We start from the raw sequence: 20633 nt of genomic DNA, 5'->3' as shown, positions 1-20633 counted from the left end.
TTTGGGGAGGCAGCTGAGCTAAGTGACGGTTTTCAGTCAAACATCTTTACTTGGAAGTGCCGTTATCTCTTTTTATGTTTCACTTTGGTGATGTTCATGACCCCCACTATATATTATTACTACAGGTGGCATACTAGTATACTGTGAGACACATACATGGAATAAGAAGAAATGTAACCTATCCCAGTTCAACATGATCATATCCTTAGATTTGACCTAGAGTACTTTAAAGGGGTTAGCGCGCTTTTCTATTAAACTTTAATTACTTAATTTCTAAAGAACAAACTAATTTAAATCTCTGGGTGAAACACAAAATCGACTAATTTCCATGTACTGTTGTTGATGTAGGGAGGATGGGCACTTTTGCAGAACTGCCATCTGGGACTCGATTTCATGGATGAGCTAATGGACATAATTATAGAAACCGAGATTGTACATGATGCTTTCCGCCTGTGGATGACGACCGAGGCTCATAAACAGTTTCCCATTACCCTCCTTCAGATGTCCATTAAATTTGCCAATGAGCCCCCCCAGGGACTCCGGGCAGGACTGAAAAGAACATATGGTGGTGAGTCGAGGAATACTTCCAAGTTTACGGGAGTTCTTGTGCTTAAATTGTTTTCTTAAAGAAATTATGAAAAATGAATTAGCTAGGATTAGTTATAGGAAGTGTTGCTATGACTTAACATGATGGTGAGGGGATAGCCCACTCTGTCCTGCTCCATGTGGAATATCCGCTGGCCGTGTTATGGCGTCAGAGCTCAGGTTTCCACCTTATATTTTTGCTATTTCCCCACTATTGCTCTACTTTGGCCTATTCTATTCTCTGCTAGACACTTGCCTTTCTAAGTTAACATCTAAAATGGATAATGTCATTTGTGGTCTTCGTGTTCCATACCTAACGTAGGGCAGTAGCCTCCTGCAAGAGGAGAGGCTGAGTCACAATTATGGTCTCTACTTTCATTGCATGAAGTTGTGTGTCAGGATGTCAGAATGTGAGCTAAGTTAGAAATCCGACAACGGCCACCAAACCAGACCAAAATGCCCCTCCTATCACAACTGGAGCTGAGATTACTCTCTGTTCATTTGCTCCTTCTGTGTCATAGCTTCCTGTCTGAGGCTCATGGTCACAGAAAGAGTATGGACTTGGAGTTAGAAATCCCAGCTCTGATACTGCCTGAACAAATGCTTTGTTCTCTTGGGCGCTAATCGCTCAAACAACCTGAGTTTCAGTTTTCTTGTGCCTAAAATAGTGATCATAAAAACTATCCAGGACAATTGGAGTAAATTTAATTTAAAATAGTGTATTTAATAATAATCATCAAGATAATAATTATTACATAGCAATCTGAAAAATCTACAAAGAAATTTTTTTGGAGTTGTCAACAAGTCTCAAATTTTTGCCAATAAAATAGATGTGGAAGGATGATGTCAGTAAAAAAAGATTTCAAGTGAAAAAATTTATATATGCAATATAATATGTACATATATAGGAATCATAATTATTTTGGGAGAGTATACTCAGGTTGCAATGGGCTTCTTTTTTATTTTATTATTATATTTTATTCTTTTTAATTAAGATATAGTTGCTGTACAATATTATATGTTATGGGTGTGTAATAGAGTGATTCACAATTTTTAAAGACTCTACTCCATTTATAAAATATTGCCTATATTCCCCATGTTGTACAATATATCCTTACAGCTTATTTTATATCTAATAGTTCGTACTTTTCAGTAGCAATGGGCTTCTATATACACGATTTTAATTAATATTAAATTGTTAAAAGAGTATATAGAAGCCATTGCAACCTGTGTACATGCCCCTAGTAGTAGTAGTAGTAATAGGTATTATTATTAGTAGTAGTTGTAGTAATAGCAGCAATATTTATTTTACTGCCACTATTCTTCCGTCTCTGTTTTATCCCTGCATTATCTTGTTAGGTTGGCCAAGAACTTGATCCATGTTAGCAAGCCCCCAACCGCCTCAAATCTCTGTGCATCTTTTTCAGAGAGGAATGCCCTCTGGGTACCCAAAAGTTAAATGATAATTGTCATATGAATATGGTAAGAGTAATTCAAGATAAGTGAAGTTTAATATCAGGAATTTACAAAAATAATTAATAGATTATAAAAGTAGTAGAAAGTAAAGATGTTTGAGAGATGATATAGTTTTTCACCTAACTGACCACAACAGGTGTGAGCCAAGACCTGCTGGACGTGAGCTCTGTAGCCCAATGGAAGCCCATGCTGTATGCCGTGGCTTTCCTGCATTCCACCGTCCAGGAGAGGCGCAAGTTCGGCCCCCTGGGGTGGAACATACCCTACGAATTTAACCAAGCCGACTTTAATGCCACGGTGCAGTTCATCCAAAACCACTTAGACGACATGGATCTCAAAAAGGTACTGTGCACACACTGCTTCGTGCCCCCGGTGATTGTGTACTTGGGTCCTTGAACTCACATGACCGCCCAGCCTTGGCGTTAATCCTGTAAGAGTGATGATTTTCTGTGCTGGCAAAGTCATTCTCTTTAAGTCATAGCAGCTTGGGTCACACTAGCCTCTTGATTTTAGGGGAAAAAAAGGAACAAATTTTGATTATGTTTTTACTTCTCAAAGACAAGTTGACATTACAAGTAAGACAACCTAAGGGGTCTGTTGGAGGGAGGGGGGAATGGGTGAAGAAGTGTGTTTTTTAAAATCCTAAAACATGAAAAATTTAGAGTCTAGATTACTTTTGGAGTGTGTGCTTTTTAAAGAACAGCCTCTATATTCTCAAAAAATAAACAATTTTTTTTCTATTGAAATCAAAGTAGAGAAACATGAATGCACCAAGAGAATCTATCTCAGGTCATGATCACGAGCTTTGAGTTACCCCTCATGTCTGCCTATTTAACTTTCTTTCTGCACTTTTCGCATGACTGAGGAGTGAATAAATGAATGAGTAAATGACATTGATGACAATGATTACATGGGTGTTACTTGGCAGGGAAAATGGGGGTGAGACAGTAGTCAGTCCACAATCATTCTATAAATTTTCCCAGGGCGTCTCCTGGACCACTGTACGCTACATGATAGGAGAGATTCAGTACGGAGGCAGAGTCACTGATGACTATGACAAGAGATTGTTGAACACACTTACTAAGGTTTGGTTCGGTGAAAATATGTTTGGACCGGATTTTAGCTTTTACCAAGGATATAATATTCCAAAATGCAGCACGGTGGAGAACTACCTTCAGTATATTCAGGTTTGTCATCTTCAGAATTTTTTGTATAGAGCAAGTATCTACAGCAAGTTGACTTTTTTGATATTTATTTGTACTGTATGTACTTCTTTGAAAATAAATTTTAATGTTGATTCATACTGAACATGGAAGTTTCCAAGCACCATAGATGCTGTCTTCATATGTTTATATTCACCTAATGATTAAACTGTTTATATTTGTTCGGAGGGTGTGTTTTATGTGAATTCCCTTCTTTCATCCCCTTTTAATGCCCCATGAGGAATATTCTTTGGAGAGGCGATAGACTGGGCAGATTTAGAACCAGGGAACCTACACAAATCCCCTGGAGCTCTCTACCCAAAGGCAGCCTCTAGACTCAATCTGTTCTGTTTCAATCCACTTGCATTATCCCGTGACATCTGTTCCTTAATCCTGGCCTGATGGACAGCTTATGAGTATGTTCAGGAACGCACTCTGTAGAAGAGCTTCCTCCAAGACTGGGTTTCTCAGCCTCAGCTCCGTTGACATTCAGGGCTGGATACTTCCTTGAGTGGGGGACTGACCTGTATAGAATGGTTAGCAGCCTCCCTCGCCTCTACCCACTAGATGTCAGTTTCACTTTCTACCCAGTTGTGACAACCTACCATGTCTCCAGACATTGCCAAATGTCCCTGGCGGGGGCAAAATCACCTCCAACTGAGAAGGCCTGCTCTAAGTAGGAATAGGATTTTGACAGGAGATTTGGGAAAAAATATGATTTGTCCTTCCAGGTAACTACATTTTCTGTCTCAATACCTTGAATTCATTAGATCATCATTTAGCGATCTCTTTTGCCTCTAAGATTTATCTCAGGATGAACAAAGTAAAGCACAACAGCCCGCCAAGCGCTAAATTTATCAGTATATTTAGAGGTTCCATGATATATAAGTGTGATGAGTTTATCATATATCACCACCCCTACACTTTTATTAATTCAAATCTACAAATATATTTGTCTTAACTGTACTATATGTGTCTTTAAATCATTAGCACTGAATAGGAGAATGCCTATGAAGGTATAAATTTAGGTATACCCGCACGTTATATTTATTTACATACGCCTCATTTCACAATGAATTTGAGGTAGCTCATAAAAAGGCATTATGTAAAAAGGAATAAAATAATGGACTAGAAGGGAGGGAAACCATGAATAAAGGTAAGGATACAATTCGCACATAAAATTATACATCAAATTGTAGGTAAATTTTCTGTTTTTCAAGTAGCTGGGGGAGTATTTACCTGCTAGTTTTGCTTCTCATTTGCTGTCTGCTTTTCTCTGTAACTTTGTTGCTCTTTCAATATTTCTCATTTTTCTTAGTCTCTGTCCTTCTCCTTGGGAAAGTACATTTCCCACCTCTGGTCTTATTGGGCCATAATTGCTAAAACTGTCATTTTTAGTAACAATTCGTTATACACCATTTATTTAAACAATTGGTTTGAATTAGACGAGACCTTCAAAAAACAAAATACCAATCCATAGTTCCCTTTCCATCTTACAAATATATTATAAAACAAGATAGTGTCTTTTTGATTGAATTTGCTTGAAGTGCAGATATTAAAGAACCATGAGCCTATTATGTTAATTGTTTTTCAAGACAACTTTTGATTCTTCCCTGGAAAAATTGTTGAGGTTGCAGCCTGCCATGAATAAGACATATCATGTAAATGCTTATCCTAATAAAAACATGCTTATTTGCTAAGACAGTGTAATTTAACTGGTACTTGTGTCAGCAGCTCTGTGCTTACGGTCTGTGTTGTTCAGAGCTTGCCCACCTACGACAGCCCTGAGGTGTTCTGGCTGCACCCCAATGCCGACATCACCTACCAGAGCAAGCTGGCCAAGGACGTGCTGGACACCATTCTGGGCATCCAGCCCAAGGATAGCTCTGGTGGAGGGGATGAGACCCGAGAGGCGGTGGTGGCCCGGCTGGCTGATGACATGCTAGAGAAGCTGCCCCCAGACTATGGTCCATTTGAAGTGAGTTGATGGCATCCTGACAAAACATCAGCTGTGGATGTGTCTGGTTGGTTGGGGGAGTGAGGACGAAGGGAGGAGGGCAAAAAATAATTTTTCTGAAATTAAAAAAAATCATTTAAAAAACTTGCTTCTTGAAGAACCAGAAAAAGAAGTGTTTGAATTTATAAATGTAATCATCTCAAATGAGAAATAATAAAGAAACCTGATGAGAACGTTAATCTTCATAATTAAATTACAAGTGTGGACCAATGGGTTAGGATTGCTTTTCTAAAACGTTCCCTGGAGGCATTGTCATTTGTTCAGAGGAAAGAAAATGTATTCTTAGAGTAAAGCATTGATTATTTAGAAAAATGTTGTGTAATTCAGGCCTTCTTAATTTCAGGGAGTCTATAGTTATATCGTTAACTCCGCAGCTTCTTCATCTCATGGGTTTGGAAAATTGATTTGTCTTCTTAATACGCAAGTAACTTCTAAGCAAAATTGATGATTGTGAAAGTTAATCTTTTTTGACATTTTAGCAATTATTGTGAAAAGGTTTACCCTGATAACATGTTTAAGTCTTTGAGAAAAGCAAAAGTAAGTGGCTTACTTTCCATGCAGTTTTTTTTTTTTTTTGGCTGTACCCCACGGCATGCGGGATCTTAGTTCCCCAGCCAGGGACTGAACCCATGCCCTCTGCAGTGGAAGCACTGAGTCTTAACCACTGGACCACCAGGGAAGTCCCATCCATGTAGTCTTAAGAGATGACCTGGACTAACCTTGTGACATTTTTGTCACAAGACCACCGTGTTTCTCTATATATTGCCCTTTCCACCTGGTTTTCAGAAGGAAGTCTGCAGCATTTTGTTACTTGAGCATCCTATTATTTTCCATGAAGCAGGCCATTTTGGGTGCTGGTACTGCAGTCTGAACTCAAGGAACTGTCACCAAGGGACTCATTTCCCTTGGAAGAATCTCTGATCACTTGCTCGGAAAAAATCAATACTGCTACCAGCTTTCGTAAGCACCTTTCATTATAGTATCAGGAAAGCGGTCATTCATGTCTAACAGTGGTTGAAATATTTATAAAGCAATGAAAATGCCTTAAAATATAATAATAATTACATAAATAAACATGGTAAGTATGGGGTTTAAAAGAGACACCTTCCTTTTGCTAAATTTGCTTAGGATAAAGCAACTCAACGTGGCATGATATCTGATCCACAAAAGACTCTGAATAAATACGTGTAAGACAGAAATGAATGGGTGGGTGGATGGATAGATGCTTTGATGGAAAAAACAGAAAGCTTTTAAAACAGAAGTCTCGGTTTTTGAGGCAGCCTTAAGGATTGTTGTGTATGTGTACACATCTGCTTGTGTGTGTCCATGTGTGTATTCGCAAGTCTTGGAGTGGCAGTCGTGAATATTCCCCAATAAGTGCAGTTGCTGTTTGGAAGGCTACATGTTTGTGGACATGGATTGTATATTCTGTGAATTTATGGAGGCCTGTCTTCTCCCACATGGGATGAAAAATCAGCTGGTCATTTAACAGACGTTTCTTCTTTATTTCTTCTTTGTTTTCTGGCAGTGAAAAAAAAAAAAGCTTACTGTTTATGGAACTGTAAAATTTGGGGCCCTTTCAGAAGCCCTAGGGTACCAGTTACATAACGTTAGTAGCTGTCTACTTTTTCACGTGCTTGGTGTCTCCACGGCAGGTAAAGGAGAGGCTGCAAAAGATGGGGCCATTCCAGCCGATGAACATTTTCCTCAGGCAGGAGATAGACAGAATGCAAAGGGTACTCACCCTAGTCCGAAGCACCCTGACCGAGCTAAAACTTGCCATTGATGGTACCATCATCATGAGTGAAAATCTACAAGACGCACTGAATTGCATGTTCGATGCCAGAATTCCTGCTCGGTGGAAAAAAGTACGTTTAGCTCAGCTCTTATTCTGCCTAATCACTTTATTGTTGTGAATAGTTGTAATTGGCCAGTGAAAAGCACGTAAGAATAATGTACTTAAGAGTGTTCTTTTGCTTAGGGACTAATCTCCTTAGAGCCCTGTAGTTTTGGATTGTGGGTAGGGAAGGAAATAATTTAGCATCTCCCACATCTCAGGTTCTCTGCTAGGCAATTTATATGCACTGTTTCATTTCAATCTTGCAATTTATTACCCTTAGTTTACAGATGAGGAACTTGAGGTTGGGGGGGGGTGTTAAATCTTTTCCCAGATCACACACCTTAGAAGTCTAAGAATCAGAATGTAAACCCAAGCTCATGGATTTCAAAGCTCGTGATGTTAGTCTTATAGAAGGGAATGTTCCTAGACACACGCAGGTATCAAAAGTCACACCAAAGAGACAAATTTTTCCTTGCTTCGTCTGTAAATATGTGAGTATGTATCTCTCAAGATAACAAGATAATAATTTAACAGTGTGCTTCTTATGTATTGTTAATTGTGCTAAATGACAGGTGTGGGTTTTTTAAATTTTATTGAAGTATCATTTGTTTGTAATGTTGTGTTAATTTGTGCTGCACAGCAAAGGGACTGAGTTATACATATATATTCTGTTTCATATTCTTTTCTACTATGGTTGATCACAATCTATTGAATATAGTTCTCTGTGCTCTACAGTAGGACCTGTTGTTTATCCATTCTACATATAACAGTTTGTATGATAGATGTGGTTTTAAGAAATTTTTTTTTTTGCTTGGAAGAGTAAAATGAGTACCTGAGTGTCTCTGTAGAGGTGTTTGCCGATCATGGCTCTGAAGATGCTGAGGGTCCAGGGGAAGGACTTGGGAGGCAGGAGGGTGGGGTTATCCAGGGAGGGCAACTTATAGAGACGATATTGGGTCCTGGGGTGACTGGAACCTTCTGGAGGATACTCAGGTAAATGGGATGGTGAGACAGGATGGGGTTAAAACTGAGAGTCTCTCAGAAGAGATCCACTTAGTGCTGAGACTCTGATATCTCACCCAGGGCTTTGGCAGATTCCAAGGCAGTGGTCCCAAAGGCAGTATATGGTAACTGGGGAGTGTTCTACTGTCTTCTCCATCTTATTTGGTGAACCACCATCTATCCCTCCAGTCACGCAGTCTAGAAACTCAGAATCAGCTTTGACCAGACTCCTTTCTCTCCTCACCTTCAAAAAATTCATTGCCAAGGCCAGAGGCACTCTTCTCATTGCCAATGACAGAGGAAGAACCTCTGCGGTCACTGGCCCTTGCAGGCTCGTTTTCCACTAAACAGCTCGCCCAGCTTGGTCAGCACCTGCAGGCTCTGTAACAGGGATCCTTGCCTGGAGACATCCCCTTATTAATGAGTCCCTGTGCCCTCAGATCAAATGTCATATAAACACACATCTTTCAGTTAACACATCTATAAAATGTGATAGAATGAGTTACCTCATTTTTAAATTAAAATCATTTTATACAGGTTTTTATTCTACTTATTATCAATCTTTGGGAATCTCACTGTCTCTTGAAAAATAGGCATATCAATTCTTAAGATATTTGAAATTCAAGTAGTTTATCTATCCAGGTTGATCACTACATTTATTCACACATAAAATATTGCGGTTACAGTAAAATGTTATAAAATATGATTTGGAGATCCCTTCTAGTGTGGCTGCTGATAACGTTACTGACATTTCCATGCCAATTGTAGTAATAGGAGTTCCACATGTGAATTCAGGCAGACCGTTACAGGCAATGAATGCAATTAATTTGTGGTAAAGAGACCTGTGTTTCCATTTCTACCCCTTCCTCAGAGGAAATAAAAGTGCAGTCTAAGGGACAAAACCTTCAGAGAATAACTGTTGTTTGCCTCATAAAAAATGATGAGTGGAGAAAGGCTTCTATGATTTATCATTCACAAAATATATTTTAAAGTGCTGATAAGGCATGAGCACATTTATATAAATAGAAATCTTATTTTATAATGTATCTACTGAAAATGTAGCCTAAGGAAAAATAGTTGAAACCTGTTAAATGTAATTCAATTAATTGTTTTAATTGCTTTATGGCAAAATTGGTCATGACTATATTTGTATGTGGAAGGAGATTCTACTGAAAACAGATGTCTTGAACAGTGTGCTGAACTGGACTGACCTGAAATCCGTGTGATGACTAGCTGATTCTATCATATATCATTAAGGAGGAAGAATAATTTGAAAACTTAAATGTCATAACCCATGGAAAATTTATGTCTTAGGGACTTCTAAATTCTAAGAGTGAAATTGTTATTTCACCACTGTTTTCTTCTGTGAATGTAGCCAGTTACACGGCAGAATTAAACCTATATTAATTCATGGTTTAATGTATGCATTTCAGGAATCTTGGGTTTCAAGTACGTTGGGTTTCTGGTTTACTGAGCTTATTGAAAGAAACTGCCAGTTTACCTCTTGGGTTTTCAATGACCGGCCCCACTGCTTCTGGATGACAGGCTTTTTTAACCCCCAAGGATTTTTAACTGCAATGCGACAGGTAATAGCTCTGATTTTCACTTGTGTTATTATAATTTTCCTCTACCAGGCTTTCTTCTTTCATTATGGTTTTAAAGAGGAGAATAAGACAGAGAATGATTGTCTCTTTTTGACACCAGCAGTTACTTTGTCCTGAACATAAATCCCGCTTGTTCTCAGGCTGCTAGCTGGGATTTCAAAATATTTGTTATTGTTATATTTGATTTGATTTGCTATTTCTTTTAAAGTACAAGGGGTTAAATTAGGACATGGGTATTGCTTATAAGAGAATCTTTTAGAACTCTTTAAATACTATCCTACCTTCTTTGAATCTGGATAATTTGGGGCTACACTGTCATCACGATAATGCTCTTTATATGAAGACAAACCTCTAGTTGCTGATTTCATTCATCCTTTGCTTTTGCTCTTGCCCTGAGTAGGAAATAACTCGGGCCAATGAAGGTTGGGCTCTGGACAATATGGTGCTCTGCAACGAAGTCACCAAGTGGATGAAGGATGACATTTCTGCCCCTCCCACAGAGGGCATCTACGTCTACGGCTTGTATCTTGAAGGTGCTGGCTGGGACAAGAGGAACATGAAACTCATCGAGTCCAAACCGAAAGTGCTCTTCGAGTTAATGCCTGTGATAAGAATTTATGCCGAAAACAACAGTAAGTTGTCTTGTGCATTGAGGGATGGTTGGTATTATTAGGTTGGATGATGTTATAAACACAGGATATCGTCATTTCTGTTATCATGGGATAAGGATTATACTATGTTATCAAGTGGCCTCACATTCACACCTGTGTTTAATGAGTACTGACTGACTGCTGAACTCTTTCTTGAGTGCTCCTGGGAGGCAATGGTTCTAGATAGTTCTTGCCTATCTAATAAAGTAGATAAAGTAGCATTAGCTAATGAGATAAGAAACAGGTGTTTGGAATAGTAAATAAGTGGTGAGAAAGGAGGGTGAGATAACAGTGGGATGAAATAGTTAGGGGCTGGATCTTAGGGGCAGTTGGGCCTGGATGGGCTTGGAAGGATAGATGGGGCTTGGATGATGAGGTAAGTAGTGGAAAGAAGGCTTTCCAGGCAGGACTGCACAGGGCTACGGCAGGTGGTGTCTCCACCAGCTTGGAGATTTAAGCCAGGTTGTGAAATCCAGTTTGAATTCAGGGACATTCAACTTAATCCAGTAGCTAAGGGTAAAACGCTGGTTTCACATATCAGCCTATGAATGTGATAACACTTCTATGAAACACACGTGTCAAAGAAGAATACTTTGACAAAGTTATCAAAGCTCTGTTTGACAAGGCTAAAAACACCTAAACTATTTTCCATTGTTGGCTTGATGTTTTCTATAGGTTTTTGATGTTGCATTGCACTCAGCTAACATCTCCTCAGCAGTAACCACCGTTCACCATATGAGCAGATTCCCTGTTCTTTTTATTTTTTAAAAAAATTATTTATTTTCCTTTTTAAATAAAAATTGCATATATTTAAGGTGTGTAACATGATGATTTGATATACATATACATAGTGAGATGATCACTATTAAGCCATAAACTCAAGAGGTAGCCAGGATAGTGGCTCCCAAGGAAGTATTAATTTTACAACAGAAGCACAAAAGATTTTCCTTTAAACAAGCAAGGGGTAAAACAATCTCTCTTTAAAAGAGAGCTTTTAGTACCTCCATCCTTTAGATAAGTACTACATTTGTAAATACATGTCAAGGGAAGAGAGTGTATAAACTTTGAGTATTTTTTAGGCGAATATTGATGTTTGCTGCATGACTAATTATACCAGCCACAAGCTTACCTGCAAGAGACAGAAAGATAATTATGAATCAGATCACACCCACAAGGGACTCACAGTCTGGTGAGGGAGGCTGATAAGTAAATAAATAATTTAAGTAGAATTTGACACATGTTATGATAGAGATGCTGTCAGGATGGTCAGGGAATCTAGAAGTAGAACATAACTAGGCCTGGGAGGTTGGTGGAGACTGCTTCTGAGATGACTTTTGGAGGATAAGGGTGAGCATGAGAGGGCATTAGAGTTAGACTTTCCTTGGCAGAGGGAAAGAGCTTTGGCTCACTGGGTCATCCATTTAATATTTATCTGGTGTCGACCATCTGACACACACTACTGTGTTGCTGGGGATGCAACAATGAGAAAAGGCCAAGCAGAATCCCCATTTGCAAGGAGCTCAGTCTCAAAGAGGGAAGGTAGCTGAAAAAAGAAGCAAATATAGTCAATCCTTGTTACGCAAGGATTCTGTGTAATTTTGCCTACACTCTAAAATTTATCTGTGACCCCAGTGTCACTGCTTGTGGCACTTTCGCGGTCTTTCATGGACATGTACAAAGCAGTGAAACATTTGAGTTTCCTGACATGAGTGTTCCTAGTTGAGGTTGAACAAGCCTGTGCTCTACTTCTTGTTTCAGCTCAGACCGTAAACAAGTGTCCTTTCCATGGTCTATTTTGTGCTATGTTTTTCACATTTTCCTACTTTTCATTGTTGAAAATGGCCCCAGTGTGCAGTGCTGAAGTGTTGTCTAGTGTCCCTGAGAGCAAGAAGGCGGTGATGTGCCTTATGGAGAAAACATGTGTGTTAGACATGCTCTGATCAGGCATGAGTCATAGTGCTGTTGACCTTGAGTTCAATGTGAATGAATCAACAGTGTATATTAATAAGGTGACTTTAAACAGAAACACACATAGAACAAGGTTACGTATTGATGGGCTGATGGAAATGCTGTGACCAGAGGCTTGCAGGAACCTGACCCTGTATTTCCCCGAGCAGCCATCGGTAATTCAGACTCCGTGAGATTTTAGATTCGTATGTCCCAGGAATAACGAGGATCAAGTGTAAATGAACATACCACTTTCAGATAGTTCTTGTTTCTGTAAAGAACACATACACACGGTGTGTCAGGGAGTGAGAGAATTCAGGGGTTCAGGGAAGGCTTTGCTGAGGAGAGAACATTGAACATTGGACTAGTATCCATGGGGCAAAGGCAAGAGTGCAGAGGCAAGAGGTAGCAACGAATGTGCTGTGTTTGAGGAACAGAAAGACGGTGTGTGAAGGAAGGGGAGCCCATGAGGAGAGCTGAGCATCAGAAGAGAGACGTAGGGTACTCAGTATGCCTCCTGGTACAGGGTGTCGCTCATTATGCCCTCGCTGCATCTGAAATTATCCATGTGTCTGCCTGGGCTTCAGCAAACACACTGCCTGTGGCTTCATGTTCATTAATCCTTACGGTCATGTGACGTCCCAGGACAGTGATTGTTTTCTAGAAATAATAATCAATTACGGTCGTGTGAAGTCCCAGGACAGTGATTATTTTCTAGAAATAATAATCAATTACGGTCGTGTGAAGTCCCAGGACAGTGATTATTTTATAGAAATAATAATCAAATGTTCTTTTAGCCAAAAGTAATATTTTAGAAATTTTGTTGCATCTAGTCAACATTGTTGGAAAAATGTTGCCCTTATAAAGTGAAAGAAAAATCTTTCTCACATTCAGTTAGGTGTTACTTTATTTCTTGTGACTAAATTGTAAAAATCCATTGCCACATGACATTGAACATCTCAGCAGCGTAGTAATAAAGCAATAAGTTTATAATACAGGCAGTCCTTTATGAGTTAAGAATACGTTGGTATGGAAGGACTGTACTTACGCTGCTGGGCTTTAGTCTGTGGTGATGCTCGTTAGCTGTAGGGTTAGGGAGGAAATAAAAATAAGCAAAGGAAAAAGTGACTCACTAATTTCAAAGTACTAAGAAAAAAGTAAAGGAAAACTATAATTCTTTATTCTTTTTTTGGCTTCAGTAGAAGTTGGTGGAAACTTTTTGCCAAATAGCTTTGTGGTTGAAGAGGTGTTTTGTTTGTGATAGAAAACTAACATTCCATTACTCTTTTCCTACTGTAAATCTAATTTTCAGTCCATTTGGATGACTAAATAGGGCTCTAATTGAGCTAAAGAGGTTTAACATCATTAATGGCTAGAGGACGCTCCAAAAGTGTAGTGTTTTAAAATTAAAATTCTTGTAATGGATTGTTTTTTATGTTAATAGGAAGGGCAATTTCAGTTTAAATCATTCACCATTGAATTTTACATATAGGACTGGTTTATTTGTTTTTAAAAGGAAGTCTAGATATTTATTTCAAAGCTAAAAATTGAGTTTATCAATATATCAAAATTGAGCTCTATATTGAGCTATATCCCCAAATGTTTGTTTTATTTATATTTCTTGTCACGGGAGAGTCACCCAAATAGTACGAAATACTCCAAGAGAGTAAAGCCACCCGTACCCACTCTAGATCCTCTGTTCTCAAAGGAAGTTGAAAAGAGGCAGCTACAGGAAATATGTGTCTCCTATAGAGAGAGAGTGATGCTTCTGATAACTTCGGTGCTGAAGCCCATGTGATGGGAAAGCAGTGGTTAGAATTTTGGGGGAACAAAGCAAGACTTACATGTATCTCTGGTCACTAAGTAAGATGTGAAGAATCTCAGGGTCCCTGCAGCTAATGAGACTATTTCCTGCTAGAGGAACAGGGTTTCTAAGAACGCCCTAGGACCCACCCTGATCCAACAACGTGCTGTTGTGGGCCTGGAGTGGGAATAGCCCCACACAGCGACCCGGAGCTGGAGACCTCCTAACTCCTGAGCCCCGCAACGTTTAATCCACTTTCAGTTTGTAAACCTGAACTCTGTTAAAGTCATGGGGAACCTGAGACTGGGCAATTTGTTTTAGTGAAAAGGTAAGTGTATATGTGCGTGTGCGTGTGTGTGTGTGTGTGTGTGTGTGTGTGTGTGTACAGGGAGCGAGGGGAGAAATCTAACACATCTTGGGCATCTACTGCATTGCAAGCATTATACTATGCTAGGCATTCACATATATTAACTTATTTAGTCTTTACAACAACTCTGTAAGATGTATCATGACGATTTTGCAGATGGGAAATGAAGGTTTAGAGATATTAGGTAATTTGCCTATGATTCCTGGCTACTAAAACTGCTATCAGAATCACATTTGTCTGTTGTGGGATGAATGCAGATCTCTGGGAATTCTTGTGGTAGTGTTCTACTTAAGACTGCATTTAGGGATGAAGCTTGAAAATAAAGGCTAAATTGGAAATGAGGACAGTTTCCTTGCATTTTGAAGTCATGTATTAATATTTCTCAGGTACCTGGTGAAGTAGACAGAGTAAAGCCCTCTGCCCTATGCAGATGAGAGCTGTCACCCCCTGTGGCTCCTCTCCCCATGCTGAAGGTCACCTCCCTGCCCCATAGGGGGGCACATGTCCTCAGGTAAAAGCCAGTGAGCCAGGAGCCTGGATATTTGGGGTGCTTTCATGACTTTATCACCTTAGCAGTTAGTCATGTAGCTTTGGAGGAGTCTCAGCTATGCCACAAGTTGAAGTCAGGTATCTAGTTATCTCTGGTCCACATTTACATATTTCTGCAAAGATATGGAGACACATAGCATAGTACGTCACACTATTGCTGAGATTAAGAGCTTAGGCTCTGGATCCATTCTGGCCAGGTTTGACTCATCACCTACAGCTCTGCAACCTTGGATAAGTAACTCACCTCCTTATGTTCTTCCAGTTTTCTCATCTGTAAAATGGATTTAATCATGGTACCCATCTCATTGGGTTGTTGAGAGAATTAAACTGACAATGTCCAGCACATAATTAGCATACAATAGATAACAAAAAAAATTATTATTATTAATATGATAACTCTCATGCTTGTTGAGGGATTAAAAGAAATAACACATGGAAGAGTGCACTGTTTAATAACCTAAATGTTATTAGCAAAAGAGGGACTGAATAAAGGAATGACATAAGGAATCTCTATGTAACTTGGTTATTCTGGATATTAGAAGGAATATATGATGCAATGATATACTTACATTTGGATGAAAAATGTAGGCTAGAGAGGGAAGTTATCGAGCTAGAAAATGAAATTTCCTCAAGGCGTTTTATTAAAACCTTTAGCACACTAAAGCACATAGCTCGCCTGTTTAGATACCCTCTTCTCTCTTCTCCTTCTGGAGCCCCAAGGCTTTAAACATATTTAGCTAATTTGTTCTACCTACTTAGCATGTTTATTTTTGTCTTCAAAGTTATTTGTCTAACCAGAGGTAACGGTTTCAAATCATCTCTTTATGTGCTTGTTTAGCATCTGTCAGCACTTTTGCCATGAAATTATATTTTCAGTGGTTTCTAATCCTGCTGCAGAAGGTTGCTGCATGCTGTGACTTGGTGTGGGCTCCTTCCCTTCTGAAGCAATTAAAAATAAATAAAATTGGATAAATATTTCAGAGAATTGCTTTTTTTTTTACTGCTTCTTGAAAAGAATGCTATTTTTTCCAATTCTATTTTTCTTTTGGGATTAAAACCCAAGTAATCGAATACTTCCCAAGGTGCAGTTATAATTATCACTTGATTCAAATGTAAAACTCCAAGGGCTTACATCAAGATTTATTAAATGATTGTTGGTCAAGTGTGCATCAAGAAGAACGATTAGTTAAATATTTGTTATATGTTCAGGTCTTAGGATTAAAGGGTTTAAATATATCAGTGTAGTTAGCATTAACTGCACTCCTCAAATTCACTGTCATTCATTTATTTAATCAGATTTTTTTGTATGTTTGCCTAATTATTATCATTAATGACATTCTCATGGTAATTAAAAATTAGCATCTAGACTTAAAATTAGGTGTTACATTAATTTAGATGGTTTCTAATAATTAATTTCATGGGATTAAGCAAATACATAATTTTAAAGTACTGTAAAATATCTGTGACTGTTTTATTTATTTTTTAATTTTTTCAGATCATCCTTATTATATCTTTTACTAAAGTTTTAAAGTATTTTCTATACAGATCACTTGGTTAATTCCCTGATACTTTATGGTTTTGTCAAAATTAAAAAACTGTATCCTATTTTTTTTTTTTTTTTTTTTTTGCGGTACGCGGGCCTCTCACTGTTGTGGCCTCTCCAGTTGCGGAGCACAGGCTCCGGACGCGCAGGCTCAGCGGCCATGGCTCACGGGCCCAGCCGCTCCGTGGCGTGTGGGATCTTCCCGGACCAGGGCACGAACCCGCGTCCCCTGCCTCGGCAGGCGTACCCTCAACCACTGCGCCACCAGGGAAGCCCTGTATCCTATTTTTTATTAAAACTTTTAGTTGGCAATTGCCAGCACAGGTTGATCTTGAATCCAGCAAGATCCTTACTAGTTGGTGAAGATTCTTAATTGTTCTAAAAGTTTGTTGATTTTGTTTTTCTATTATGATAGTTGATTCTCTGCTCTTCTAATTCTTACCAATTTTATTTATTTTTCTCTTCTTAATGTTCTTGATCAAAATTGTTTCTGAGCCTCAAGAAAATCCATGTAAAATTTCTCTAAGTATATTATATGCTATAAATTTTAATATAACCTTTACTAAGTTTAGGAAGTTCCTTTTTATTCCTGGTTTGCTCAGAATTTTTTTTTTTTTTTTTTTTTTTTTTTGCGGTACGCGGGCCTCTCACTGTTGTGGCCTCTCCTGTTGCGGAGCACAGGCCCCGGACGTGCAGGCTCAGCGGCCGTGGCTCACGGGCCCAGCCGCTCCGCGGCATGTGGGATCTTCCGGGACCGGGGCACGAACCTGTGTCCCCTGCATCAGCAGGCGGACTCTCAACCTCTGCGCCACCAGGGAAGCCCTGCTCAGAATTTTTAATTATAAATTGTACTGAACTTTATTAAACGATTTTTTCTACATTGAGATAATCATATCTCCTATCTTAGTTGTGTAATGTGGTGAATTACATGAGTAGATTTTCTGACATTGAGCCATCTTTGTTTTGTATATTTAAATATTTTTTTCTTTATTTTTAAAAAATGAAATTAATTTATTTATTATACAACAGGTTCTTATTAGTTATCTATTTTATACATATTAGTGTATATATGTCATGACTATGTTTTAGAACAGCATTTCTCAACCTTTGTATTATTGACATTTTTGGTCCAGATAACTCTTGTTGTGAGGGGCTGTCTTGTGCATTTTAGGATGTTAGCAGCATTCCTGGCCTCGACCTACTTGTTGCCAGTAGCACCTTCCCAGTTGTGATAACTAAAAATGTCTCTAGATATTGGCAAATGTCCCCTGCTAAAAATCACACCTGGTTAAGAATTACAGTTTTAGATTATTTTATATTGAAACTTTTGTATAATATTATCATATTCAAATGTTTAACTTCTTCCAATAAAATAAATTTAGTGGAGGTATAAAAACACATGGCACAGTAGGCTGAAGGTTTTCTTGGGTCAAAAAATGAGACTTTAATTTCTGATAGTGCCTTACTTTTTTGATGTGTTAGGAAAAGCTAAATTATTGAGTAAGTTAGTTTGGGGAAATAAATTCAGTATCATTAATATATTAATATTGCATTTTGAAAGTTACATGTTTGTTACACTAATTCACCAAAGCAAAGTTATCCTCTTAGTTAAGTATATTTTCATCTCAATAATTATGTGAGGGTCATTTATAATATTGGCCTTCCAGAGAAGTACACGGACGAGTGCAGACACAACTTTCGTCCTGAAATAATTTATAGTCTGGGAGAGAAGAGGAAATAATATACTGCTTCCCGAGATGGGTGTTACAAGATGTGCAGATAAACTACTGTAGGTAGAGTGGATTTAACCAGAAGCAGGTGAAGCTTAAACTCTAAGGCTGCTCAGTGCAGAGGCTCCTTCCAAAGCTTAATTTTATATTTGCAAATTGTACTTTTTTCTTAAAAGAAGCCCCTCCCCCAAACTGTGTAAGTTTGAGGCCCCGCAAGACCTGCATCAGTTCTCAATATGGGGATGCCAAGGCTGGACAGAATGCGTAAAAGAAGACCTTTGAAGAAGGGGCACACAGATTGTCTTTCACTGCATATGTGATTTTGGAGACTCCATCTGTTCATGCACTCCAAAACGGTAGATTGAATCTTAGAGAGCTGAACGGTGGCATGGTTCTCTGCTTCCCTGCCGTTTTTATGTCTCTACGCACATGGAGAACTCACAACACCTGGTAGGGGTAGGGAACATTCTCTGTCCTGTGATTTCAAATGTGGTTTGGACTGTGGCACAGAGGGTTGAAGATGGGATTTTGCAATAATAATAGTAAAATAATAGTGAGCATTGGTGCTGGATGTCTGATTAAAAGACAAAGGCAAGTCACAAGGGAAATATAGAGAGGGTGTGTGGGCACAAGATTTGGTGGGGAAGAAGTACAGGGGATGGGGTGGAGGAGGGGTGTTGAATTGACAGGTGGAAAGGAGAGGGAGGGAGCAATGGGGGGTTCACGGTCATGTCACATAGGCAGGGGTTAATGTCAAGGACATGTGACAAGGGGTGAGTGGGGTAAACGTGAGGACGTCTGGGTGTCTTGTCACACCCACTGGAAACCTGTGGTAGCCTCTGCTTCGCATCTAGGGATTATCTGACCTCAGGAAGAATTTCCCTCATTCTACTAAACCCATCTCTCTTTGGAATGACCTTCAGAGTGCACAGAGTTGGCTCTGCGTTCTGTTTGGGCTTGGGGCTGCTTAAATTAGAAATTCACCAAGGTTTTTTTAATGAATTTTTTTGTAGCTGTAAGAGACCCTCGGTTGTACTCCTGTCCCATCTACAAGAAGCCAGTCCGAACAGATCTGAACTACATCGCTGCTGTGGACCTCAGGACAGCCCAGGCCCCCGAACACTGGGTGCTCCGTGGGGTCGCCCTTCTCTGTGATGTCAAGTAACATGGGGCATGTCTCTCACCCAATAAATGCAGGATCTGAATTATCATAACCTTTTTCTTCTGCGTGGACAGTGTGTAAATCAGGTTGGTCATGCAGTGAGAGCTGTATCAGTGTTCCCTATTCTAGCTGGATGCTTGATTACATTTAGCCTGTTTCATCGTTCATGACCAATCACTGTGTTTTTGTGAAAAGTTATTTGGTGATTTAAAAGTAAAATTTACAGCTTTCTAATGAAGTGCGGCCCTCAAATCCACAATAATACATTTTCTTCTTCAACTCCAAGGACTGACTAGGCTAAACAGATGGTATTTCCCTTGAAGGGATTATTCTTCTGTTAATGTGGTGGTTCTAGGGACAGCCCAATTCTCTAAGGTATCATGACAAGTTTGTGCTGATTCTGCTTCTGTTGCCTTTTGCATTTAGGTCAGGTAAGAGATTTGTTTTCATGGCTCAAGTAGCCAATTAAATAGACCTTTTAAAAAAATGGAAGGAAATAGAAGGGTGGGTTAAGAATGTGAATAGATGAATAGACAATTCAGGTAATCCTACAGGATAAACATTTAGAATAGCATTCAACCCCACTGATAGTTATTAATGAGATACTAACTGATATTTGTTAGAATTAAAAAATTAAAGCTAAAGTGAATCGTGGTGAGGTCTTTGTAAAAGTGATACACTCACAGACTCCTTGAGCAATGTAAATTGACCCATCCTTTTTGTAAAATGATTAAATAACTAAGCACAGAAAGAATCATAAAAACATTCCATGCTTTGATCCTTATTTTCTCTCCTGGAAATCTACACCCAGGAAACAATTTAAAAGACTGAAGAAATATATATATATATATATATATATATATATATATATATATATATATATATATACACATACATATATATAAATGTATTTAATAGCATAAAAAATACCCTAAAAGTTCAAAAATAAGTCTATCTTAAGGAAATTAGAAGTATTTGGCAATCATGAAAAACAATAGTGAAGATTTCATAACACAGAAATGGTGAGCACATACTGTTAATTGAAAGACATAGTTAACAAAATATCAAGTACACTGTGATTATAAGTGTAAAATGTATCTGGTGTGGACAAAAATTAGAAAATAACATGGAAAATAAAAACAGGTATGATCCAAT

General features: G+C 38.7%; 1 protein-coding gene across 1 annotated transcript in view; it reads left to right on the top strand.

Annotated features, from left to right (window-relative positions):
• DNAH5 (dynein axonemal heavy chain 5) overlaps positions 1-20220 on the top strand; it is a 211086-nt gene extending 190866 nt beyond the window's left edge. The window contains exons 71-78 of the mRNA XM_079918021.1: positions 349-568; positions 2198-2403; positions 3045-3248; positions 5026-5241; positions 6936-7148; positions 9556-9708; positions 10127-10358; positions 19330-20220. Of these exons, the coding sequence (XP_079774147.1) occupies positions 349-568; positions 2198-2403; positions 3045-3248; positions 5026-5241; positions 6936-7148; positions 9556-9708; positions 10127-10358; positions 19330-19481 (1596 nt within the window). The 3' untranslated portion in view covers positions 19482-20220. The remainder of the gene's footprint in view (positions 1-348; positions 569-2197; positions 2404-3044; positions 3249-5025; positions 5242-6935; positions 7149-9555; positions 9709-10126; positions 10359-19329) is intronic.
• Positions 20221-20633: the final 413 nt, after the last annotated feature.

The sequence above is a fragment of the Stenella coeruleoalba genome, assembly GCF_951394435.1.
Source record: "Stenella coeruleoalba genome assembly, chromosome: 3".
Classification (NCBI taxonomy): Eukaryota; Metazoa; Chordata; class Mammalia; order Artiodactyla; family Delphinidae; genus Stenella; species Stenella coeruleoalba.
Note: the sequence above shows the minus strand (reverse complement) of the source record. Positions and strands in the feature narration are given on the sequence as shown.